At 38.3% G+C, this 26,757-nt stretch overlaps 1 protein-coding gene across 2 annotated transcripts in view; it reads left to right on the forward strand.

Moving 5' to 3' along the window:
- The window catches only part of RNF130 (ring finger protein 130), a 39,504-nt gene extending 14,185 nt beyond the window's left edge, over positions 1-25,319 (forward strand). The window contains exons 3-9 of one of the 2 annotated variants that reach the window (XM_035105641.2): positions 2,527-2,777; positions 8,742-8,813; positions 10,893-10,975; positions 12,382-12,478; positions 13,089-13,293; positions 15,980-16,073; positions 18,285-18,467. In XM_035105641.2, coding sequence (XP_034961532.1) covers positions 2,527-2,777; positions 8,742-8,813; positions 10,893-10,975; positions 12,382-12,478; positions 13,089-13,293; positions 15,980-16,073; positions 18,285-18,300 — 818 coding nt within the window. In that variant the 3' untranslated portion in view covers positions 18,301-18,467. Of the gene's footprint in view, positions 1-2,526; positions 2,778-8,741; positions 8,814-10,892; positions 10,976-12,381; positions 12,479-13,088; positions 13,294-15,979; positions 16,074-18,284; positions 18,468-22,797 lie in introns of those variants that run through there. The other variant, XM_035105643.2, reaches the window with a different exon arrangement.
- The last annotated feature ends 1,438 nt before the right edge of the window (positions 25,320-26,757 follow it).

The raw sequence follows: 26,757 nt of genomic DNA on the forward strand, positions 1-26,757 counted from the left end.
GCTCAGCCAAGTATTAGTTGCATACACTTTAATCTAATTTTTAGTTATACCCCACATGAAACCATATTGGCTGAACTTAAACCCAGGAACGCTGTTGTAAATAACACTGTTTTTACAGAATACAGCCCTGTCATCTTCAGTGCAAACACACTCCAATGATCAAGGAAGCAAGTACTTTTATATGCACTTTTATATTAAAATAAAGACTGCAGCCAAAGATTTAGCTATGTATTTCATATCAATAGTTGAATTTCAGCTTTCCATACTTTTGTGCTCCTAGCCATGTGCCTCTCATCTTTATACATTATCTTTTCCAGCTTAGCTTTTATAATTCTTCTCCTTTTCTACTTTCCCGTTTCAGTTACCTGTTCCTAGGACCCTATTTATCTCTAAGAATATAAGATGAGCTGTGATAAGATTACTAATCCATCATCCTGTTTCCTTTAGTAGCCAACCAGATGCCTCTGGAAAGCCCACCAGCAGAAATTGCATCACAAACACATTTACACTTACTAATACGCATAAACAATGCTTGCATTCACAATTGTATAACTACTTAACACATTTTCAATATAAAAATCACTTTCCTTGGGTTGATGATGTGTTTGTGATACAGAAACTTGATTGAGATTTTGTGGAAGCATATTTACACAGGTTGAGCTTGCAAACTGGAGGAAGCACATCACTAAATGAGTAGGACTTTTGTTCAGCAACAACCAAAGTTAAAATTTGTCAGAGTCTCCCCCTCCTCAGAATTAGAAGTTATTCTTACATGAAAAGACCTCATGTTGAAAGAGATACTTTTATAGGTATTCCATTGTTAATGATACTGAATGTACTGTATCATAATTTAATAATTCCATGTGTTAAATAGTTACGGTACTAGATTGTGAGTACAATACAAGAACCATTTACTGTATATATTTTGGGATGTTGTGCTTGTAATGGCATTTCTATGGCGATAATTTAGTCTGTACATGTTTAATCCCACAAAGTCAGTAGTTCTCTCCTGTTGTTCCCTGGGAGCTGGTATTGAGGTAGCCATTGGATTTGCTGTAACCTTCAGCCCTGGCCTGCTTCTTTCTAAACCTGCTTGTTTGCCCCTCACTGTCTGATCAGCTAAGCTGCCTTAATGTAATAGGGGTAGTCAAGTAAGCAATAAATGCTAGAAGCTTTTCCACTGCAAAATGCAATAAAATATAGAATACTTGGCGTCCAGTAATGGACAACATTCAAGTAGGCTATTTGTTTCTGGTGATATGTTTTTAGCTCTGGGCAAACCTTCAGATTCAGAGCCAGCATGTACCTGAACACCAATTGTGGGCTTCTCAAAAAGCATGAATGCATAAAATAGACATTACTGGCTAGGTGGACCTGTGACCAGATGCATTATATTCAAGTTCATAGTCCCTGAATGCTACATTAAAGCATCAAAGAAAGGTATAAAATACTTATTAGTTCCCATGGTTGCCTTCTAAATTAATGTTACCTGGATTTGTGTAAGGGAGAAAAATATAGTTGCTAGGTTATTTGTGGCAATTGTTAAAAAATTAAGATTAGAGTAGATGAGCAGCAAGAGAACTGTGACAGACCAATTGTTTGAGTACAGCATTCTGTCTCTAGCAGTAATCAAACAAAATGCTCTTATAGCTCACAATCAGTGTGGCAGAGTTGTCCATTGTTTTCACCCAGTATCTGTTAGGCAGAGATATGCTGTACACAGGAGATATATATACACAACATTATTTTAAGTTTTCTTGCTCAATTTGCCCAATAAGCTCTACCATTAAAATTGCATTTTATTTATTGCTGCTGGATGGTTTCATTGAATTTTACTCTGGGACTTTCAGTTCTGTTTCTTGGATTGAGTGAAAACCAAAAACCGTCACTAAATCTTTAGCTAGCTAGTGATTGTGTATTATATCCAATGTTGGTTATGTTTGGAGTTGACTCATTTATATCAGCAGAAAATTGTTGACCATTAATTTCATAAGATTAACTCTGAGTATGACTCAGTTGCTTAGTTGGATATTGTCCTGTATACTTGGCCCAGTGGAGCATTGATTACCTTCTAGGTCACTCAAGAAGGAATGTGATTTTTTCATTTACTCATGGGTGAAGGTATAGCTTGGCCAATTCTTTTCAATGTTTTTGAGCTTCCTTTAGCCTCAGAACTAAACTGCTATATTTAGGAGGAAATAGGTGCTTTTTTGTCTCACTGCTTTATACTTGGTAGATATCAGCATGAATAGTTCATATGTGTGTTTTTTGAAATTAAATCATTGTGAACAGATGCTGGTTAAGAGATGTGCATATAAAAAAGTGCTTGTAAAATAATGTTGCTTTCTTAATTTTCTAAAATTTGAGGCTGCTAATCTCATATTGTTTTTTACAATTGGGGATCAGCTTTTTGATAGACCTGCTTGTTTAAATGTATATGTACAGCCAAATGATTTGCTTCTTAATAAACATACATGTTATGTCAGATGTTGATTCATTGTTTTCTTCTGCTTATTCTTTTGATAGGAACTGGAGACATTGTCACTGTCATGATCACAGAATTGAAGGTTAAGGAGATTCTGAATTACTTGGAGAAAAATATGTCTGTCATTATTGCAATAGCAGTTGGAACTCGCTATCCAAACAAAAACTTTAGCCGTGGTTCTCTTGTCTTTGTATCAATATCATTCATAGTTTTGATGATAATTTCTTCAGCATGGTTAATATTTTACTTCATCCAGAAGATCAGATATACAAGTGCACGTGATCGGAACCAGGTAACTATCTATTGATTCTTCATATCAAATGTGTGGGGTTTTTCGTTTATGTAGGTAGATTTTTATTAAATGTTTTTTGTAACTGCCTTTAACTACTATACACCATCCTGAGTGCTATGACTACAATGGAAGGGTGGGATATTAATTTTCCCTTGTAATTAAATTGTAAAGTTAATACATGCAACATGTGAGCTGTTCCATATTGTGATAAAAAATATATTTCTGTATTTTGCAGAAGGTCTTTATCATATGAAATTATACAGTATTAAAGGGAATATAAATGGGCCTGCACAAAATGTTGACCCATTTTTATTTTTAAGACAAAAGTAATACTTTCTGGAGTAGGGGAGAAAGGGAATATTTCATGTAAAACCCTTAAACTTAGGTGAATGTTCAACTTGTTTTGAACTACTTTCCTGATCTGTTACTTTTTGTTTTCTTTTTTTTTAAATGAAGTATTCTGGTGTTACCTAAAAAGGAGGTACCTACAAATAAAAATGCAGATTCTTCCCGCCAAAAGAACACAAATACTGTGCCGCGCTTGGAAAGAGTTCAGATTTATTGCATGCTGCAGTGTGAATAGAGACCTGGTTGGATAACTCCCAAAAGAAACTGGGCGCTCAAATGAAGGATTCACAGAGCTTTTATAGCATTTCAGAAAAATATGCAATTATGGCAAAAGTTTAACTATCCTAACTGGATATCTTTATGTGTGTTCAAAATATGCTCTTATCTCCATATACGGTAGCTTGGCAACAAGTTGTGGTTGTGCCTGTGAGAACCTGTTTATGCAGACTCAGCACTTAGCAGGCTGTGGTCAGTTGTGTAAGCATAGTGACAGAGGATTTGAGCATAGGTGCATGCTGTGCTGTGCTGACTTGAGGGTCTTGACATCTGCCCTAGGTCATGACATTCACCTGGGTCCCAGGTTATGACACCCAGGTATCACTGGGAATGGTCATAAGTGTTATCCCAGGCAGTTGGGGTTCAGTTAATGAGAATTACGTTACAGTGTTGGGGTTAGCCAAACTAAGTTGCTTGGTTCTAATATCACTGAGGGCAGCCTTCAAGAATTACTTTGCTCTCTCTGTTGGTGAACATAATCACTACCTCTAGTTTTAGTTTGTAAGCTAAGCTATGTAAGTTTCCTCTAGATTCCAGAAATCTCTTGAGCAACATTCCTCTTCAACCAGGACTTTGGCTTATCAATATTCTATAGCCTTTTAAGTGTGTCTGTAGGAAAGGGTGTGTTCTTGTTTTGCTGGGTTTTTAAAATTATTATCATTTACTTGTTTTCCTACTGTATTCTGTGAACTGCCCTTAGATCTATTGAGGATGGTATATAAATAAAATAAATAAGACATAACTAAACTGCTGCTGTTTGTAACCTTCATTTTCATTTCATTCATTTTATTTGTATGCCACTTTCCACAAAAAATCAAGCTCAAAGCAGTTTACAAAATAATAATATTTTCACCTTAGTCCTAGAAACACTACTCCCATAATGTGCTGTTTTTTAAAAAATGTGGACAATCTTCACATGTCTGAGAGTCTTAAGTAATGGAAGACTAGACCTTAAACATCTTTCTGAAATGTAGTGTGTCATTTGTTAGGAATTAATTCCAGTGTAATATACTATAAACCATTTGGAAGTTGAAATGCAGACATTTTCCTCCAGTTGGGAGCATTGTAAATTGCCAACAATTATTAACAATATTCTGTTCTAATATAAATTGTTGAGTGATTGCTTGTTTATGGTGTGTGTGTAACTACTCAGTGTTTCTCATTCATCTTTAAGTTTGTAGGTAAATTGCATTGGGGGAATATAGGTGTGCCTTTATTTGGGGGTTCTGAAAACAAGGTCTACAGAGCTATGGAAAAGAAGAATTTTTTTTGATTGAATGGTAGCTCACTGTTTCCTATTGCCAGGCAGGGCAAAGATTTTTCTCAGCCTGGATTCTGAAATGAGGTCTTTAAGAACATCATTTTAACATCTCATTTGCCCCAGTAGAACAAAAGGGTAGTGCCCAAACAGGACCTGAGAAGCCAGACATTGTTTCAAAATATTGGTTTTAAATACATCAGCAGAAGGCCAGTGAATACATTTCAGCTTATGAAAGTTACAAGCTTAATAATATCCAAAAGAAATCAACAGCAAATTATACATATTGGGGAAATAAGGAACAGTATGTGAAAATAATAATTTCATGGAAAAACAAAATGAATATGAATATGCAATTTTAGTTTAATATTTAACTTCAGTCAGAGGAGCATAAATTCAAAGAATCATGATGGTATGCAAAACTAATAATTTTTAACTGTTATGCAACTCTATTGTTTGTTCCTCTCAAACATTCACTAGTCCAAACGACTTAAAAGCTGTGCTCTGTTCTAGCCATATAGGCATTTCTTCTAAATACTAAGAAAGGAGAAGATATAGCAAATAGCTACCATTCCCAACAGGGTAGTAGTCAATTAAGTTTTACCCAGAGTAGACCCATTGAAATTAATGAACATGACTAAGCCAGGTCCATTTCAGTATGTATACTCTGAGTAAAATTTCACTGAACCCAGCAGTTTCTGTGGGTTCAGGGAAGAACAGAGAGATGACTGCAGGGTCCTGTTGGTAGGATGCACACGATGGGGAGAAGATTGGGTGTGTGTAAAGTATATCTCAGCTTGGAATAAGCTATATATACAGGTGAAACTCGGAAAATTAGAATATCGTTGAAAAGTGCATTTATTTCAGTAATGCAACTTAAAAAGTGAAAACAGTAAAGCAACTTAAAAGGTGAAAACAATATATGAGATAGATGCATGACATGCAAAGCAAGATATGTCAAGCCTTTATTTGTTGTAATTGTAATTATTTGTCGTTAGGCAGGTCAGTCTATATTTGGGGGTATCCCCCCTACTGACTCTCCCCTCCCTTCTCCACAGCACCGGATGAGCCCCAGTGGCTGCTTACCTGTGCCTTGCGAGCGGCAGGGGCTGGCAGCAGCGGAGGGATGATGAGTGGCGCAAAAGGGCTGGCTCCAGAGAGGGGCTGCTTAAAATGGCACTCAGCCAACCGCGGCTCAACAAAGCCCAGGCCCCTCCCTCCTCTAGGCAGGGCGGGGAGAGGCCAGGAGGAGAGAGGGAGGAGGCACCATCACCACAGTGGGGGGAGGAATGGCGCAGCCCAAACGATCAGAATTCCCATGCTGATCCACACAGTGATTCCACGGGCTGGATCCAGAAAGCAATTGGGCCGGATCTGGCCCCCGGGCCTTAGTTTGCCAACCCATGCTCTGTACAGTCATACCTCGGAAGTCGAACAGAATCCATTCTGGAGGTCTGTTCTACTTCCAAAATGTTCGGAAACCAAGACGTGGCTTCCAGAAGCTCCTGCAGCCAGTCGGAAGCCGCATCAGACGTTCGGGTTCCAAAGAACCTTCGCAAACCAGAACACTCACTTCTGGGTTTGCGGCGTTAGGGAGCCAAAACGTTCGACTCGCACGGCGTTTGGGATCAAAGGTACGACTGTGCTTCAATAATATTTAAATTTTCTTTGAGTTGAAATTATATCAATGAAGCTTTTATCAGATAAGCATAGTCACTTTGCCCTGTTCTACTTGAAACACCCATAGAAGAGGAGGTTCTGAGATACTTTCTGTTCTGCTTCATAACCTGTGAGTTTATGTTGTTTCATTACTTTTGTATTCCAGACTTTTGACAGTTGAGAAGCATAACAGATAGGCAACTGATTGGACAAAGTAGCAATCCTGTACATTAGCTATTTCTGGATTTTAAAAATCCACACCTGAACAGTTGCTCTTTAAGTAAAAGTCTTTAGACCTTTTTCCTTCAGAATTTTACAAAGGCCAGGAGAAACTTGATAAAACTTTTATGTGGTTTAAAAGGCTTGTCTTATTAAAATTTTATGAAGAGGTAGCAACAGCTAGAGCACAATTGGAAAAGCTTAGCTATTTTATATAGGGGGGAACAGCTGCTAAGTGATAGGATAACTGTGCATTTTAAGTCTGTTGCTGACTTCACACAATAGTTTGGTAGTAAACTACTGCTTCTGAAAAAGGTTAAATATCATGAAGCTTGCTTTGATATGCCAATAATGCATTTTACAACTCACATGTATTCTGAAATCAAAGAAAGCATTTAGCAATAGACTGGGCTTGGTCTGTACTCACAGCTAGTAGTTGGCAAAGTATATATTCTACATTGCTGCCTTGAGTGAGCAGAACTATTGAACTTTTTGGTCATTATTGAACCAAATATGTAGTTAAAACAGCCAGCTTTGAAATTTTATAATGTCTTAGGTTAGGGGAAACAATGGAAATTAATAAATGATACTTCTCTTTGCCATTTTGGGATGACCATTATCCCATTATGAGACTGACTGAAATATATAAAACCTTTTCAAATGATACCTGTGATGTTTACCACTGGGGCAGGTTCTACTGCTGTTGATCTTTTGGTTTTACTATTTTAAATTGGGCTTTCAGCTGTTCTGTTTCCTTTAGTGTACTTCTAATTTTGTAAGCAACTTTGCATTAAAATGAGTTGGAGTGTAAATGGTTCTCTTCACTTCACAGTACCATCCATATAATATTGGATTAGTAAGAGACTGTTTGGCTTGTTTGCTGTATTGATTGAAGCATACAAAGGGCAGTCTTACTTAGCTTTTTGTTGCAGGAGACCTGCAATTGGCTTATGAAGGGGCTGGCTGGATTTTAATGTGTTGAAACTTGTACATTGTATGACAATGTTTAGGAGTGGAAGTATACTGAAAACGCTTGATTTTGGGACCTTTTAGCTTTTCTCTTTATAGCCTATGTAACTATACCATGCCGATGAGCTTCCTATTTTTCTCATATTTGATGGACAATGAGAAAAATAAAATACTGTATACATACTTGGATAATGTAGGAGACACCCAGAGGCACAAACAAACAGAAGCAGGCCAAAGTATTTAGCACAATGAATGAATATGTTCTGAATGGTCCACTTGTTCCTTCTCCATTTCATCATCCTAAGCTTCCAGTTGAATGCAAACACTGGAATGGCCTCTTATTTGACCCTTTCCATATGTTACTTTGAAATATGGTTCTTTTGATTGCTGATTCCTCCTTCCCTTGTGCCCCCTAAAAAGCTGATCTAGAGGGTTTAGGCACCCTTTGGAACAGAATGGGAGATGGTGCAAAGGGCTGAAGGGGGGAGGGGAAATTGGTGCAAGTCCCCCTCCCCATTCTAGTAGGTAGCTTCATTGTATCTGGAGCCTTTCCATAGATGGAAGGTGCCTTTCTGTTTGCTGAAAGGGCACTCAGGATCCATCCCACTATAAAGCAAAGAAATACATCTAGCAGAGATTAACACAAAATTGAATCTCTCCTTACATATTATTGACAAACTTGAGAAATTAAAAAAAAAACTCCCTTTCGGAGATTTCTGGTTTCAGATGTTTCCAGAATAGCTACAAGATGATATCAGGAAACATCTCTGTAATGGCATACTCTTCTAAATAACAACATAATTACAGTAGCTTAAAGAGCAAAAACGCTAACACATTGCTTGATCCTCACTGTATAAACCTAATCCTCCTGTTGGGAGTCCTGGTTACTGAAGCAAGGAAATGTGAGCTTGTTCTATTCAAAGTGACCTGTCTCAGAAATCTATTGAATCACTTGGCGGCTGGCCATTCTCAATTGCCTTGGATAATATTGTTGAAGGTGAATCTGCACTTTAAGCATAGACGTTCTTGCTTGCAACTAAAAGGGATTCCCATAAAATGATGTTTATGGCCCAAAGAGACTTTAGTTTTGAAAGTAACGTGAACTGTGCACCTGGTACTCTTCAGAGTATAGTGAACAAGCTGTAATCACCATTTTAGTATATAACCAAAGGAGATTTAAGAGGAAGAAGCACAGTTTTTCTAACATCTAATAACTCTCTCTGTGTTTTATTCAGCGTCGTCTTGGAGATGCAGCAAAAAAAGCTGTTGGTAAATTGACAACAAGAACAGTGAAGAAAGGGGATAAGGTATAGTCACACAAATGAAATGTTAGTCACATTTTTCTGGAGAACAGTATTAATGCTTATCTGTGCAAGTCTGTTTTCCCCTCAATTTATCCCAATCCTTTTGGTTTGTGGAGTGTGCTTACATATGTATATTTAGCACTTTATTAAATTCAAGAAAGACAATGACGCTTGAAATTAAATGGTTTATTGTGTAAAAAAATCAAGAAGTATGGTAATGCAAGGAAGAATTGGGACTTTTTAAAAACGTAATAATATTCCTGGCATTTCAGCAGCTATACTTTGGGATGCAATCAAGGCCTACATAAGAGATCAAACTCTTTACCTCCAAGCATCGTGAGCTGAGGTTTTGCATTTAATGTTCCTTGCAAGATGTTGCATGATGTAGATCAGGCATGTCCAACACCCAAGAGACTGCAATCTACTCCCAGTATAAGAAAAACTGGCAGTGATCTACCCATTATCAGTGGAGGGAGAGACCAAAGTTTTTAGAGGGGGGCAAAGTTGTTGAGGGTTTTTTTAGGGGGGCGCTCACCTACAACAACAACAACGATAACAAGTGGACACAATGAAAATGCCTACTTCCGTGTCAAAACTCGTCAACAAAAACAAAGAAAGAGGGAGGGCGCAAGGGCGGTGGGGGGCAGAGACTTTAAGCAGAGGCTTGACAGCCATATGTCAAGAATGCTTTGATGGTGTTTCCTGCTTGGCAGGGGGTTGGACTGGATGGCCCTTGTGGTCTCTTCCAACTCTATGATTCTATTATTCTATTATTGATAGGGATCCAGTGATCGCCCGTGAACATCCAGGGATCTTACCTGTCGATTACGGTCGACCGGTTGGACATCCCTGATGTAGATAATGTTTTTTTGTTTGTACCCCACCCATCTGACTGAGTTGCCCCAGCCACTCTGGGTGGCTTCCAGCATATATAAAAACAGAGTAAAACATTAAACCCTATACAGGTAAAAGTGTTGATGCTTAGGAAGCTGAATAACAGCACCTTACCCATATAGCAGTTTTTCATTTTCATCGGTATATATGTAGAAAAGGGAAGAGTATAATACCATGAGGAAAAATGAGAAAGGGTGGGAGGGTCCCCTCTAATCTTCTAGAACAGTGGTTCCCAATTAGCTAAGTACTGCAGAACTCCTGTTTCTCAAACCCCAAACCATGGACCCTCTACATTTGAAAATGTTGATATCTCTGTGTTAGTTTTTGTTATGTGAATGGTACCACCATACTTCCAACATGTCTCGGCACAAAACCAGGTCACGTGTCTTACTACAGGATATAATTCACCTGTTACTATATTTGGCAATGCGTAAGAATGTAGGAAATTTCATTATGCCAAGTCAGACCAGTGGTCTGCTAGCTCAAGGTTAGCAGTGGCTCTCCAGGGGCTCAGACAGAGGTCTATCCCATCACCTGGTCCTGTAAATGAAGATGCCAGGGATTTAACATGGGATCATCTACATTCAGAGCAGGTGCTCTACTCCTGAGCTGTCACCCCTTTTCCCCCATTGGAAGGAGCAGAAGAAATTACACAGATATTCAGCCCCGTATTCCTGGCACGTCCAATAGGTAGATCGTGATTTACTAGTAGATCACTGGACGTCTGTAGTAGATCACTGGTAGTTCACTGGCTCCCCCCAAAGAAGCTCAACAACTATGGCTCCCCTAAAAAAAGCTCAATATTTTCGCTCTGCAGTCCATCAAAACGGCACTTTCCTCCTCCCTAAAAATAACACTCAAAAACTTTGACCTAAGCCCCTCCTCCTCCCTAAAAAAAGCTCAACTACTTTGACCTGAACCCAAAAAGGGGGGTAGATCACTGCCAGTTTTTAACTGTGAGTAGATCGCAGTCTCTTGGGAGTTGGCCACCCCTGCCGTATTCTAACTGCTGGTCTCTAGTTTGATCCAAATGTCATGACCTACTTGTTGACATTGAGGTGTAAAACATATGAAACACACACTTTGTAAGCATGTTTTTAAGTCCTCCAGCTCAGATGACTTTCACCCTTGTTTTTCTGTGACTGTCTGCTCTAGAGATTGGTTGAATATTCACTTTGTTCATTTTAGGAAACGGATCCAGACTTCGATCATTGTGCTGTTTGCATTGAAAGTTACAAGCAGAATGATGTTGTCCGCATTCTTCCATGCAAGTAAGCCACTAATTTCTTAAGTCCATTATCCTTTTTGTCACTCTTGGCTTCACTCAACGCATTAGAACTTGTGTATTAATTTTTTGCAATTTTGTGTGCATACAATTTCCTAGAATAGTGTGAGAGAACTATGCAAAAAGGCCTGGGTGGTGAAAGATGCTTAGTATAGCCTGAAAAGAAAGTGGTTTGTCAATTAGAAGAATAGATGTGGTGGTAGTCAAATAAGACAATCATGGTACCCATGAAGAATTTTATTGGTGACTCCCAAGGTGCTCAAACTGATATCTGAATGAAGATGGGACCTGTGTGTGGCCTTCATATTGCAGAGTACTTCCTGTAGCTGGGAAGGCCCACCCCCTTCTACTCTAATTGGTTGTGAAGGCAACCCCTCCTCTTTGAAGGAAATCTTGAAAGCGCTATGGAGGATGTTTGAACTAGTTTGCGCAGTGGCCTGGAAAGGGAGAGGTAGGGTGGTGGCCACCACTTCTTTTATTGGCCAGAAAGGCATTTTATTTTGGGAAGCAGGAGACAGAAGCAATGGGAATGTATGTGGTATCTATGTGAGAAGGAAAGGGGCTTTCTTTTTCACTACAGAGCACATAAGAAATGCTAGAATCTGTAAAGACTTAGACTAAAATGTATTTAGTGCATTTGAATATTAATACATCATGAAATTAACAGTGGCACAACATGTTAAATAATTACAATGAAGTTGGATCTCAGATTATTACAAATCTGACATCCATTCACTTCCCTTATTAAGTCCATTTGGTATTACTGTATTTAGTTTATAAAACTACCTGACTTCTTCCCTTCATAATTATTTAAGTATTATTTTTCTGATCTATATACTTTTTTAGTATATCAAAACTTTCAAGGATTTGACATCATGCAGTTGTTCTATAAAATGTTTTAACAAATGCACATGAAGTTTTTTATTCTTCCTTCTGTCCTGTGTCCTCCTGTCTTTATCTGAATCTTTTGAGTGGTCATCTTAATATATAGCAAAGGAATGGGCATTGAACGGCATAAATAACCCAGTTCAGTTTCCATGTTCCTTGTTATATGCACACACACTAAAATGGAAGAGGAACTAAATGACGTTTTGGTATGTGTGTGACTGTTACTTAAAACCCCTGAAATTGGTATGTTCTGTACAAAAATGTAACACAAGCAGAAGTTATAAGTGAAATATGCAATCCATACATTCTCAGAAGATTTAAATGTAGCTTTCCTATTAAGGAGTTGTATATTAAACCCAACTAAAGGATGATTGCCAATTTATTAGAATTTCCAAAATAAATTGTTCAAAATTCCTAATAATTGTTCTTATTATGATCTCTCCAGTATGTCTGGTGTTATTAATAGTTTTGCAACTAGCATTTGTTTTGCTGCTCTGTTTTCAGACATGTTTTCCACAAAACCTGTGTGGATCCATGGCTCAGTGAACACTGCACTTGTCCTATGTGTAAACTGAACATTTTGAAGGCTCTGGGAATTGTGGTGAGTCAAGTCTTATTTAAACAATGAGGAATGTAGAGCTTTCCTTTCCAAAATGTTCATAAATCAGTAAAGTCACTTACGAGAGGACCAGAATTCCAGGGTACTAGCCATTCTTCCTTTCTTGCATGAAATTGCAATGCTGTTCCAATTCTAAATATTGGAAGCATCCTTGGTACTGGGTGCAAAAGGATTTCAATAGAGGCACAGAGTGATTGGTGTCAGCATTGTGCAAGCCCTGGGTGTCTGCCTTCCCATTAGTATATTGTGTTTGGACCTACCAACTATACCCTCTCAAGTATATTTGCCTCTCACTATTACTTTTGGAATTGTCTCTTCATGCAATTTATCATCAGAACAATTTATGATGGGATTACTGAATCCTTTGATTTGGATGTATGGCTGACTGCTGACAGTCCCTGTCCCACTGGTTGCTGCTCAGCAGTAACTGCTTCTTCCTGTGAATTACATTTCATCATTAGTCACTATTGGATGCTTGTGCATCCCTCAGATAGCCTTCTGCAGACATTTTACAATATCTCTGAAGTGTTTATGATTTTGCCAGAAGCTTACAAAAAGGAAATATATTAACTTGCCAATGCTGTGTTTTCAGACAAATGTGCCATGTGCTGACAATATGGCCTTTGACATGGAAAGGCTCACCAGAGGCCAACTAGGCAACAGGAGATCAGTTCTTGGTGACCTTACCAGTGACACCTCACTCACTCTTGAGCCCCTGCGTACTTCTGGAATATCACAGTTTCCACAGGATGGGGAGCTGACTCCAAGGACAGGAGAGATCAATATTGCTGTAACTAGTAAGTGAAGTTTGGTTTTAATTTGAGCATTGTAGGTTTCATGTTGCTTTCAGATTTATGCTCTATTACTATAACATGCATGAAAGTTTTCTGTTAGTTCTAAGTGACAGTGAAAAAGACTCATATTGAACATCAAGACAATGAACTTGGAAATAGCTTTAGCAAAATCTTTTTCAAAATTAATTCCCAAGTAAGAAAATAGATTATACAAGTCAATTATTTAAATGGCTAACAGTTAAGATGGTTAAGTATTTTAACAATTTTCTCTGTCAGTGAATTATGTTTGCAAATCATCATGACTGGATCTAGATTGGTCCAATTATATTTGCCATCTTTTTATCATTATTTTTGGGCTTGATGCAGTCTTCAAACAGTTTATAGTTTGAGTGCCATCAGAAAATCACATATGTCAATTGTTTATGAAAATCACATATGCCAAATCAACAATCTATCTGTGAACACAACCTTGCATTAAATGAACTCTGGAACAGTGATCTGTGTTGAACTAGCTGTTTGGAGTATGATTTAGGCAAAAAAGAAGACATAGTACCGGTACCAGGTCCTAAAAGCTAAAGAACCCTTACTGGATATATAGATAAGAATTTTACTTCTGCTTCTTTTGCACAGTCTAAGCCCCAGAGAAGCGGTGTAGTCCTTACTTTGTTCCATTCAGCTGCAACTCCTCAAGGGTAGAACTTTCATATTTCCTGGTGCTAAGCATTGTTTGGTCTGCCTCATGATCAGTAGCAACACATGGTTTTTCTTTCTTTCTGCCTAGCAGGCCTGTGCAGAACTTGTCTGAGGCCTGGGGTGGAAGTCTTGTTAGAATAAACTCAAATAAAAAAGCAGTCGGTCCCTGGCTGGGGCCCCTGACCAGCTTAGTGCTCTGAGGCCCAGGGCAAGTGTATCTGATTGCCCTGCCCCGCCCTGCCCTGCATGGGTCTGCTGTCTAAGAGACAGGTAAAACTATTTTATGGGGAAAATGCAGTATGCACTCCAACAAATAAGGATGAAAGTTTCTTTAGGTCCTCTACAGTGGTACCTCAGGTTACAGATGCTTCAGGTTACAGAAATAGTACCTCGGGTTAAGAACTTTGCTTCAGGATGAGAACAGAAACTGTGCGGCGGCGGCGGCAGCAGGAGGCCCCATTAGCTAAAGTGGTAGCTCGGGTTAAGAACAGTTTCAGGCTAAGAATGCACCCCCGGAACGAATTAAGTTCTTAACCCGAGGTACCACTGTATTTGCAGACTTGATGGTTATGTGAAGTTTTACTAACTAAATGTCTTTCATACACTATAAATGAATTGGTGGAACCTGGAGATATGTGAAAACACCTGAGCAGAAGCATTTGCATATTATTTGACCAGTAACTAAGAGAAATATTTGGGCCAATGTGACATATACTAGCACTCTGTAGTATGGGAGACTGCCAATTTTGACAAAAGAGTTGGTTTTGCCCCTAACATTCCCCATACCTCCCACACATTTGTTTAAAAACTTCAGGCATGGAATTGGTGCTGGCAGGTTTTGCTTTGTTATATTCCCACAGAAGTTGGGTTTGCTGTGTTATCATATTGCTATGTGTGAAGAATTTCATTTGTCAGTAAAATATCCCTCCTGAAAATTGAGACTTACTATTGAATACTTTCTACAGTCCTGGTTCTATAATCTAAAAGTGGGATATATATCTTATAGTGACTTTGACCATCTTGAGAATGAGCAGTGGTAATGTACCCAGCCTATTGTTGTTGGTTTTGATTATTGCTTGCAGGCCCAGAACATGTCTAAGAATTGATTGACAACTCTTTTCATTGACCGGAAAGACTTACTTAATATTCATATCCACATAACTGTGCATTTAACATAGGTTAAATCTCAGTGTACAAATACTGCTGGTTGCAAGAAATACACATGTACAGCTATACATCCACCTTCAAAAACAAGCATATTAACTTGGCTTGAGTCCTGTTGCTTTTCTAGTCATTTAAAATGGAGACCATGATAAAGGAGAAGAAATTCATGCAACATTTCAAGCACAGTCATCTGAAAACTTTTCTGATTTATTTTAGTTTGTGTACATTGCACACATTCCTATGCCACAAAATTAAAATCAAAGAATGCACCATTAGAAATGATGTCCAAAAAATACATTCTTTTTAAAAAAATTAAGATGTACTTTTGTGTGATATTTTTAGACTAAAATTATACTGGTACTTCATTTTGCATTATTATTGAATCCCTGCTGAATTCTACCTTTTAAAAGTGCTAGAGGACTTTTTTGCGGATAAAGGAGTGGAAGAGATGATACAGGGTCTCTGTGTGTGCTGTCATATTTGTTTTAATACAGGTCTCATTTGGAAGTAGTCTTATTCCTTAACTGCAGGTAAAAAAATTGCTTATGCTTTCCTTATTTTGCATTTTACTTTAATCATTTATCATTAATGTCTGGACTCTGTGATCAATATTATTGTATCATTCCTATTTTTCTCACTTCTCCCCATAACCTTGTTTGCTGGCCTCCTCCATTTAGTACCTTCTTTGCCTTCTGCTTTCCTCTGGAGCTTCACTTCCTGGTGCCCCTCATGAGTAGAATTATTGTCTTCTGCTTCTGATCTTTGAGGGCAGTTGCCATCGATTTGACATAAGCCTTCCACGAGTGATTTCCTCCCTTTCCTTTGTCAACAGAAGAATGGTTTATTATTGCCAGCTTTGGCCTCCTGAGTGCCCTTACACTTTGCTACATGATCATCAAAGCCACAGCTAGCTTAAATGCTAATGAGTAAGTAAATGTTCAGATTGTGAGTGTGCCTACACATATGGCAGTATTGTAAAGAAATGAATGGAAGAGTTAAAAGGAAGGAGATTTGGGATAAGTTGCAATATCAGATTGTTAGAACATCTGAGGATATGTTTTCCAAAGGGAAGGTACATTTTTTTTATTTTTTAAAGGGGAATGTGCATTAACATTTAAATTTACTTTCTATTCTGGCACTCTTGCTTTTTATTCATTTTGTGTGTGGATATGTGTGCAATGCACTCCCTGTTTGGTTAAGTTTATATTAGCAAGCCTACCATTAAGGGAGAATTGTAAGGATCATTGCCTATATGGACTTGAGTGAACAAGCCTAGATAGTGCCTGTTCATATTTAGATAACTGAATGTTATTTATTTGTATAGGAATTATATTCAGGAAGTATGTTCCAATAGGGAAGCTTAAGGGAAGTGCCACAGAGAGTAGTAAGGATGCTATTTTTTATTTAATATTTCTCTTCTGCTCCCAGAGAACCAAGAGCAGCTTGCAATGAAAAATTCAATAGAACAAATAATTTTAATCACTAAAACACAAATTTAAAAACAATTCCTGATAAAAATTTAAAAGCAGCAATCAATGAAGAATCAAGTTAAGGCTTAGTGCTGTATGTTTTTAAATAGTTGTTGAAAGGAAAACCTTCTTAGCTTATGTTTAGAGGAGCGTCTCTTGAATTCCTGATTCCAGCACAGTCTCATCACCAAGCAAGTGCTGGCTTGTGTTGTATGATGTGCATGAGTTTCCTGCATTTGTGCACAGCCTCTTTGCTCCTGCTTCACTTATTTCTTTGTGCAAGCTGGGAAACAAATCAGGAAGCCAGAGTTAACCATAGTTTCCTGTTACCTGCAAACCAGAGAAGCTATGGTCAACAGTAGATTCTTTGTTTCCTTACTCACATGAAGAGACAAGTGAAGCTGAAGCAAAGGGGCTGTGTACAAGTGCATGAAACAGATTAAGCCTGAATTTGTGCAAACACAGCCACTGAATCTTGTGTTCACCAACCTAATGGCCTGAGGTAATGACACACAGAGAGAGCAGGGCTTCCAAGGCACATCTCAAAGGTTTATATGGAAACTACCATAACTATCCTTGAGATAGCCTGGTCTAAGATTGCTCAGGGAGATAAAGATCCAACAATGATGTACATCCTACATGAAGTGAAGTATAGGAGAGAGCTTAAGGACGAGTATTTAGAGTGAACTAAGAGTTCACCAACATATGTGTACTTAGTAGCTCCTTGTCCTGTGATCAGTCTGCTGCAAGTAAGGAGGACAAATTATGCAGCAAACATATATTTGCAAGCAAATGTACATTCATAAATTATGGTTCTCGCTACATGTGGTGAGCAGCATGAACACAGAGCTTGCTCTCACACACTGCCATATGAATGAGGTCTATAGGCTACATATTTTACAATAATTGACTAGTTCACCAGCACCCTGGTCTGGAATAATCTTACAACCTACTCATGTAGCATTTTGGTTGCCTGCTTTCATATTTCCGAAAAGAGACTGCAATATTTTTTAGGGATTTCACACAATATTTCCTACTGGTAATAGCTGCATTAAACTAGAAGGTTCGTCCTAGATTTTTGTATCTAAAAGTAAAAAATGATGCTTGCACAAATAGATACTACAGATATCCAAAACCACTTTCAGTCATTACTTTGCCATGCTGGAACAAGATGTGCAAGTTCCCCACATTTTCTGTTCTCTGCCACGTTGCATCCCAAATAGAACATGTTATAGTGCCCTATCTCTGATCTTTTGGGTGGAGGAGATGCAGAGATTGTATTTTGGACATGACACAGTATAATAGGAAGCCAGGGAAATTTGTATATTGTGTCCACATACAGTATTTTTCTTTATTTCACCCCCCCCCCCGAAAAAATAAATAAATTAGTAAATAAATTAGACATGGTGTGGAGGTCAAGGTGGTAGCTAGAATTCATAATTTATTTCCCATTTTTATAAACCATCTATTTTAACTGTAATATCTATGGATTTGCCACTTGTGAAAAAGGAATAGCTGTATGCCTTCCTTCCCATTGACTGAAAGCACTAGCAAGTTGTTTTTACTTGGTAGATGGGGAAAATATTCTGCTCATAATTTATTTTGAACATTTGTGCATTAAACAGCAACAATAAAATATTACTGATAATCTCTTTTACTTTCCCACAGAACTGAATGGTATTGAAGAAACACTTTGACTATTCGCTTTGGAGAGAGAGCAGCTTATTTTTATGTAGCATTTCTTGATCATGTAACACAAGCATATGTTTTGTACATTCTATTTTCATAATTTGCTAATGCTGAAGCTTTGTATTACAAAAGACTCAATAAAAGGTCAATCATAAAAAATTATTCTGAGATTGAATTTTATTATACACTTGTCAGTGGAAAGTGCCCACACACACACACCCCATCCAGTGAATTTTTCTACCTAGTTGTATTCAATGTATGGACGTGAATCAGATTTTGATCTGATACTTCTCCTGTAAATTCAAGGCTTAATTCCGTGAACTAAAAGTTAACACAGAAGTTTGCAGGAGGAAAGTTTTACCAGCAGGTCCCTTCCTTCTGCCAGCATGCCCGCTCTTCCCCAGAAAGCTGCTCTGAAAAGTCAAGAAGGCCCTCTTAAACAACGAGATGCAGACCCTCCAAGTGTCCCTATTTTCCAGGGACAGTCCTGGATTTGCAGAAGCCATTCCAGTTTCTGATTTCATCCTGGAATGTCCTGCTTTTCCTTAGGATGTCCCTATTTTGATCAGATAAATGTTGGAGGGTATGGAATAGGATGTCACTATTTTCATCGGATAAATGTTGGAGATAGAGTGCAGGCCTGGTGCTGCTGCAGAGAGGACAAATTGCCTAAAATTGAGGTCGGATCCTAAGATAAGTTAACTTATCTAGGAGTAAAGTTTCCCATTCTTTCCCTCCTCTAATAGCCCAGCATGCCCCATTTTATATTGTTCAAGAGGGCCCTTTGATCTTCTACAGCAGTCATCCCCAAACTCAGCCCTCCAGATGTTTTGGAACTACAACCCCCATCATCCCTAGCTAACAGGACCAGTGGTCAGGGATGATGGGAGTTGTAGTCCCAAAATATCTGGAGGGTCGAGTTTGTGGGTGCCTGTTCTACAGAGTCTTTTCAGAAGTCAGGGTAGCAAACATTCCTTCTGTGAACTTGCTTAACTTAGTATACAAGCCAAAGCTGACCTATAAATTAGAAAATGGCACTCACTTTATGGATTTCCATGAAACACTAACGTAAATGGGAAGTAGTTTTTGCTAAAGGAAGGAGGGCTTGATTTCTCCTAATCCTCCCTTGTTCCACCTCACTGTATTGTATCTCAATAATGCTCTGAAGGTATCTCAGTCCTCAAGGGTAGCTTTTTGGGGGTTGTAGTGGGAAAGAAGAGGTGAGCAATCACCTTTCCATAAGTGAAACTCCACTTGCAATACGTATTTGGGACTTAAATAATTATGACTCCAAATTTGTTCAGAGATTACAACTGGAAATACTAAGTATCGGATATATTCTGTTTTATGGCTACATACACATTTTGCTTGTGTTGTTTCATTTTTTGATTTTTTTTATTCTCATACAAGATTCAACAACATGGCATCGACATGGTTTTGTCTTCCGTTTTTCATTCCTTAATACTTCTGCATATAAAGCCTGGCAATTGTGGTCTGTTTTTAGATAAATTATTGCAAAATCTAAGCTTGAACAAGCTAAATTACCTCAGCTCTCTGCTGTTTGTACAAAATATTCAGGAAAAGAAGAAATTGTCTGGTTAGATAGCTTTCATTGTTGTTGGGGTTAAATGGAGTGTTTGTCAAAAACATGATGTATCAATAAAGGAATAGGTGTATAATGTGTATAGGTATACATGCATTTATACATACTATTTTCTCTCTTGACTCTTCTCCTGTGGCATTGGAGAAAATGGATTGGGTGGGTATTGCGAACAGGCCAGGAATTCGGGCAAGGATATACAGATCCAGTGGCCCTTTAGAATCACTGGCTGCATCGGGATCAACTGGGCAATTTCTGCTCCTCCTGCAGGGAGACCTCAGTTTCAGGGTGTGGCAGAACTGCCCCTGACAATTCTAAATTTAACTTTATCAAAGATGGGAAAAGAAGTTTATTTAAATAAAATTTATTCCTTGCAAACTACCTGATTGTCCCTTCTCTGCTACTTCTGCATCATAAATTGTTCTCTTAGGGAATCAAAACTGAACACTAATGTGAAAGTGTGTTCAGCTATTGTGATTGGAAATGAATGGTGTATAGGATTGCTTCCACAGCAAGCTCTTCCATTTCAAATCGGGTCAATGACACCAAATCTCATGTCCCTGCTGCTTTTTCAGTAGTAGTGCTTGCTTGCACTTCCAAGCCATTGAACACAGCACATTCTTCTTCTTTTTTTCTCATAGAGTAAGAATCATTCAGCTCTTTATAAAGAAAATCCACAGCGGCCTTGTTAGTGAATGTAGAGCTGTTGGGCTCTTGATTTCCAGCCAAAAGCTAATGTCAGACTTAATGAGATTGACTATTGAATCAGGCAGACAAAAAGGCATAAGCTGGCCAAAGCCAGAACCTTTTGTGTTTTTGTTCAATCAAAGTTTAACCTACTTTTGAATTTAGTACTGTGTTTAATTAAAATAAGCCAGTTTGCATTTCTAGCTATCAAAAAAGGAGCTGGCGTTCCTTTTTTTATGATGCTTTTTAAGAAATATTGGGGCTGGGGATTTAAAAGTACTTCTTGAACTTGGGAAAGCAGCCAACATCTATATTAAAATAGTAGCTTAATTTGTAGCTGTCAGGAAGCCGTCAGCTGAGAAAGCAGCTTTTAGTAATTAGAAATGAAGTGTATTAACGTTTCCATAATAGAATATTTCAAAATGTCTTTGAAACGTTCAGAGAAATGTCACAAATAAGGAAGTGACTTTGCTTTAGAAAATGTGAAAAAGTCAAATTGAGGAGGAAGGGAGTACCACATGAATTTTCAAAACATTGTTTTGCCTTTTTTTGTTTTGAAAAGCTCAAAAAACGTGTTCTTTATATGTTGAATGCCTGCATGTACATGTTATTAGCCAGTTTTGTAACGTTTGAAACATGAGCATAGTGAACCTGGTCAGTTTTTCTAGATTTCTGTTTTGTTCATTGCATGTAGTGAAGTTGCTAGCAAACATATAAGCTAAGAATTTTTAAATGAATGGGAGAAGGGGAAAATGTATGTAGGTCAGTCCTTTTCGCATCTCTTGATATGGGCTTGTCTTTTGAAACCCAGTCAAAAGGCAAGAGAACCTTCAATTTGCAAGGCAGCATGTCCGTTACTAGGCTCCATTTTCGGCAATTGGAGTTGCAGGGAGAGACTATAGTTATAAGCAAGCTTCAGATTGCTTTAAGGCAACAGAATAAGCACATAACACGTGTGTTTGCCTTCCTCATGCTAGTAACAGCAAGATTTGATGACAGCTTTTTCTTAGTGCACTCTGAGAGTAGGCATATAGTCTTCATCACAGAGATCAGGAAAATTGAACCAATTTGTAGTCAAAAAGCCCATGGCTGTGTTTAAATTTAGTCCATACTGCTGCTTTCACAGCAGTGAAAAGCAAACCTCTGATAGAAATCAATTTAGACTGTCAGTCAACTAACTGCAGCAGACAGAAATCTGTTTTATCCAGCATCTTACTCCAGTGATGTACCATAAGCAGCTTCTTTGTGGGGCCTTTTTTTTGGGGGGGGAGTGTTACTAAGGTAAAAGTTTGGATGAGAGGGATGGTAGAAATGTCTTGGAAGCTTACAAGGAATTGGTGAGTACAGAGCAATGTGGGTGAAATGACCCAAATAAAAAAGAGGAAATGGACAGTCTGTGTTGAAGGAAACGAATAGAGAGAGAACTTGATAGGCAAATGTGACACGAGGCAGATCTGTAACCAGATTATTGAACAGATGTAAAAGGATAGATGGTATTAATATTTAACACTACACCTAAACTTTTTAAGCGTTATACATATGTTTAAAGATAGGACTGTCACTGCCTGCCTTGTGATCATAGGCCATCTGCCTGGTGTCGGGGAAGGGGCAAAGTGCGCTTCTGCAGTCCCAAGTAACAGGCAGTTGGAGCAAAATATTCTTTCATGCAGGGTTGGGGAGGAGCATTCCCTCTGCAGTTGTTCATACTGTGACCGATGAAAGAGATCTGGATACATTGCAGAAGTTCTATTTTCCAGGTGTCTAATATGTAACAGAAACACAAAACACAAGTGGCATGCTTCTGCACACAAGCCTTGCGACCCTTCTTGGCAACTGTTTCATACAAAGGCTACCTTGAATTTAATTTAATTTATTAAATTTGTATAATGCCCTTCATCCAAAGATCACACCTACATGTCATCAGCCGAGAATTTATTAAACCTGTACTATTACAATGTCCATACAGAATTATGCAATGGGTTTATTACTGGAAAAAGAGAGGTCTTTCTAATTTTCCAATAATTCACATAGCCAGATAACGATGGTTATTTATTTAATTTTTTAAAACTGATGTTTCTTTTGCATTTCTGTGAGCTTGGTATAAATGAGTAGATTGAAATGTGTAAACTTTGTTGTTAGCAAAGTCACTTCGTTTTTTCTGCCTCGTTCCTAATAGGATTCTTTTTATTGTTGCTTCTTTCCTAGGTGGCCACTTCTTTCACCGTAACTCCCTCTCTCCTCGGAGCCTGGTTTATGAGAATGACTTCTCTTCCATTGAACCTGTCTTGGACATGTATGATGAGAACAAGACCTGAAGGGGATCTGCATTCTTATTGCTTTGCTCTCTTTCCCCTTTCCTTTTCCGTTTCTCATTCCTATTGTTGTGTACTCCTTCCATGGGTGTCCTTTGTCTGAAGAAGAGCTGCCTTTTCCAGAACATGTGCCTGGCTGCCAGGCTGCAAAGGTGAAGCTCAGCTGAGGCAATATCCAAGGATGACATCTGTAAACGGATGAAGTGTGTGCACAAAGTCGGCTGTTGGAGGTTGCCGAGTGACCAAGCTGTCATTAGCAGTGTCAGTGGGATGGTGTTGGTGTGCTAGAGGTTTTGCCCTACTCTCAGTTTTAATTTTGTACAACAGTCACCTCTCTTGAGTAGGCACATGATATTTCTCTTCTTTTTTTAAAAAAAAAAAGTTGCAGTGTTTGCCAGCTTAGTTGCCTGATGGAGGAGGTGGTAGGCTACATGCCCAAAGCGCTCCAGTTATTCTTCATTCTAACCTTGATCTTACACTGAACATCCCCATTCCAAAGGGATTTATGAGAAATGTATTAATGTTCCAGCTTTCCATTTAACAAGCTGATGGCAGAAGAAGCCAACGTTACAGCAGCATTACAGCCTGCAATATCCGTACAGGATTTTTCAAGGGTGGGGGATGAGGGTTCCTACTTCATTGCTGCGGTTAAATATGAACAAAAGCTGCTTAGAAAGAATGCAAAAAACAACAACAAACAAAAACAGCCATTTTTACAGCCTTCCTGCTGAAGGAATCTCAGACTGATGCTGCTGCTGAAATTTATAAAACCAATATTTGATCTTTAGATTAAGACTTCTTAAGAAGAACCCAGGAATCAGAAATAGGTTGTTGCTTGTTTTTTTAAAAGGTGTGTACTTTTTCACTCTGATTTTTAAAAAGCCACTTACCGTACGTTGGTGTTACATACTGAAAGAACTGGAAGCATCCTTCATACGTTTTTACCTGAGATAACTAATTATGAAGCAACAAACACTTTTCTGAAGCTACACCTGTTCCAGAGGACATCAACAGTATGAATCCAGTATGGAGGAAATGCAGTTGCTACTTTGACATCCAGGAGTAAATCCATATTTACTAGAATGGGACAGTGGCTGTAGGAAATAAACTTTCCAACTGATGCAAAAATGGACAGCTAAAAGAACAAAGACTATAGGGTGTTTTTTTAAGTAGTTGGCAGTGTTGCTTAAGCAAAAAAAAATAGCAATTCAGAACAAAATTATGCGATGGTGCATCTAAAGTAGCTTTTCCTACTGTGGGTGCTGCATAAAATGTAACGATTGAGAATAGTTGTTTTCCCCCCATTGCAAATCCGAGCTGCTGTAGAGATAGAAGTGGTATCCTTGTAGTGTGGACACAAGCTTAATGCTCTTATGAATCTTGATTGTTGAAGAAATTAAAAACCAAAAGAAAAGGTAAGGAATGTTGCGTGGGTGTCTCGTTCCATTCAGGCAGCTTACACATGAAAAATTGTCTTGTTTTTCTCCTGCAGAAAGTGGGCTTTCACAAGATCTCTCCTGCCCTGAAATGTTGTGATGCTGAAAGTTTTATGCAAAGACTTGAAAGTAGCTCTGTGAACCTAAGTCTTTATTCGTTAGCAGGAATGCCCTTTCTGTGTTGCTGAGATGGCCATATTGCGTGTCTGATCATTCTTAACTGGGTGATACAGAGCTTAGGGACTTAGCACTGGCAGCCGTTTTGTTTGTTATATGTGCCAGGTAAGTTTTAATGTACTCCACTGAACTGTGAGAGATTCTTTACAAAATCTGTTTAAAAGCACAGTCTTGAAGTATTGTGAATGAAAGTTAGATGATTTAGTGGAGAAGATCAGTAATACTGATTTCATGATTACAATGATATTATTTAAATGGACACACAAAGTCTAGCATTCATTTTTCCTGCCAATACCATACACTTCTCTGATGGCAAGACAGCATATTATGAAAGAAGTGTATGTAAAGTGCTCTCGTATTGCAGAGTTTTTAGTGCATACCTAGAATCTTGATTTTAAAAAGCCTAAAACAGGTTCTGCCCCTGCCCAATCCCTTTTATTAACTACTGTATACATCTGCAATTATTCACATGTCATAAATCACAGTAGTTTACCTGATTTTAAAATTTTAACTAGCTGAAGTTAATTTTAAAACTGAACTGTTACTGAACTTTACTGAATTCTTACAGCCATAACATTGAAGTATTTAAGACTGGATGTTTGGCAGGATGTTGTGGAATGTTCAAAGGTCACTGTGTAGGCCCATAGCCTGAAAGATAATAAAATATATTAACTGGATAAACTTTTAGAAAATGCTAATTGGAAGCAAAAATACCAACAATTCTTTGTGCACAGAGGGCCCATTCCAGAGAAAATGTAGTTCAGTCAGTGGCTGATTTCAATGGGATTAAAGTGTAATTACATTCCTTTGTATTTGCATTTTGACGGGTGAATGGTAATATCATAGACATAGTCATGTTTCTAACAGGCCACTATTTTAACCAAATTTATACCATTTTCAGCAAGATCCAGGCTTCTCCTCCTCCTCCTAACTTAATTGATTTTCAAGCTGGAATCATTCTGTAGAGATGAATAAGGAAACTTATGATTTAGGGCATTGTTTACTAGATATAAACAATGTTTGCTCTCCAAATCAAGGAGAGATCTATTGTTTGAACATAAACAGCTGCTGCTATAGAGTCAGATCATTGGCTCCTCTAGCAACATATTGCCTGTTTTGGCTGCCAGCTGCCCCAGATCCCAGGCCTGCTGCCCCAAATGCTTTAAAATAGAGGTGCTACCATGGATGAGCTTGGTATCTTCTGCATGTGAAACCTATGTTTTATCACTGAACTATGCTCTGCCCTCTCTAGTTTCTAGAACATGAGGCAGGGCAATCAGAATTCAGTGAGCTACAGCTGGCCACTACACTAATATTTCTCTTTGGTATTTGAGGCATTGGTGTCTGAAGCTAAGAAAATAGAGCAATGAAAGGGAAACATGGAATCCTTAAACAAACTAGTTACTATTGAGTTATCTGTCTGACTCGGAATGTTGTGCCCTACTGTGGCCGTTCAACATGTCTTGGCTCATGATGAAACTTGACAGATGCCACTGGAGCATATTCTGTGTCCTGATAACTTATGAATGGGCAGCAATCAAGAAAAGCCTTCAATTGTAGCTTTTCAAATGTGGCTTTTGTCTAAGCTGTAAATTGTAGTACCCCTCTGAACAGTAAAAGCAAACAAACCAGCCCCCAGAATTCACAAGAAAGCACCCTTTGGAAAAGCCTAGTGCTGCTTAAACTTCAATGATTCCTTAAGTAGATGTCATCAAGACTGGGCCTTCTTCCCAAGCATAAAATATTTTGCTATCCTGAGAGAGAATGCAGTGGGGGAGGGGGTTGAGCTGCTAACTTAAGTATTATGTCTCACCCTTTAAGAACAATGGTGACTTAGGTTCAGGGGCATATATTTTATCTTGACAGTATCATTCACTCTCTTATTTAGCCCAAGATGGGTTTTTCTTTTTTAATAATAATAATAATAATCAAGATTTTTGAACACAGGTCAGCCCATGATGTGAGCACACATTGATTCATTCTCAAGACTAGAATGTTTGTACCTAATCAGCCCAAATTTGGGGTGGGTAGGGTGGGGTTGAGATGGATTTGGTCTTGTGAACCCACTAGTATTTTGCCATTGACACTGTTGTAATATCTCTGTGAAAAACAGTATTTTAAAAATAAAAAGACAACTGAGGAAATCAGCTTGTACATAAACACAAGTTTTAAAACTCCCATCCTGCTTATATTTGGCTGCACACCAAGCAAAAAAACAGCTTGCATAGTTTTTAAAGATG

The sequence above is a fragment of the Zootoca vivipara genome, chromosome 2 (genome assembly GCF_963506605.1).
Source record: "Zootoca vivipara chromosome 2, rZooViv1.1, whole genome shotgun sequence".
In the NCBI taxonomy this organism is placed as follows: Eukaryota; Metazoa; Chordata; class Lepidosauria; order Squamata; family Lacertidae; genus Zootoca; species Zootoca vivipara.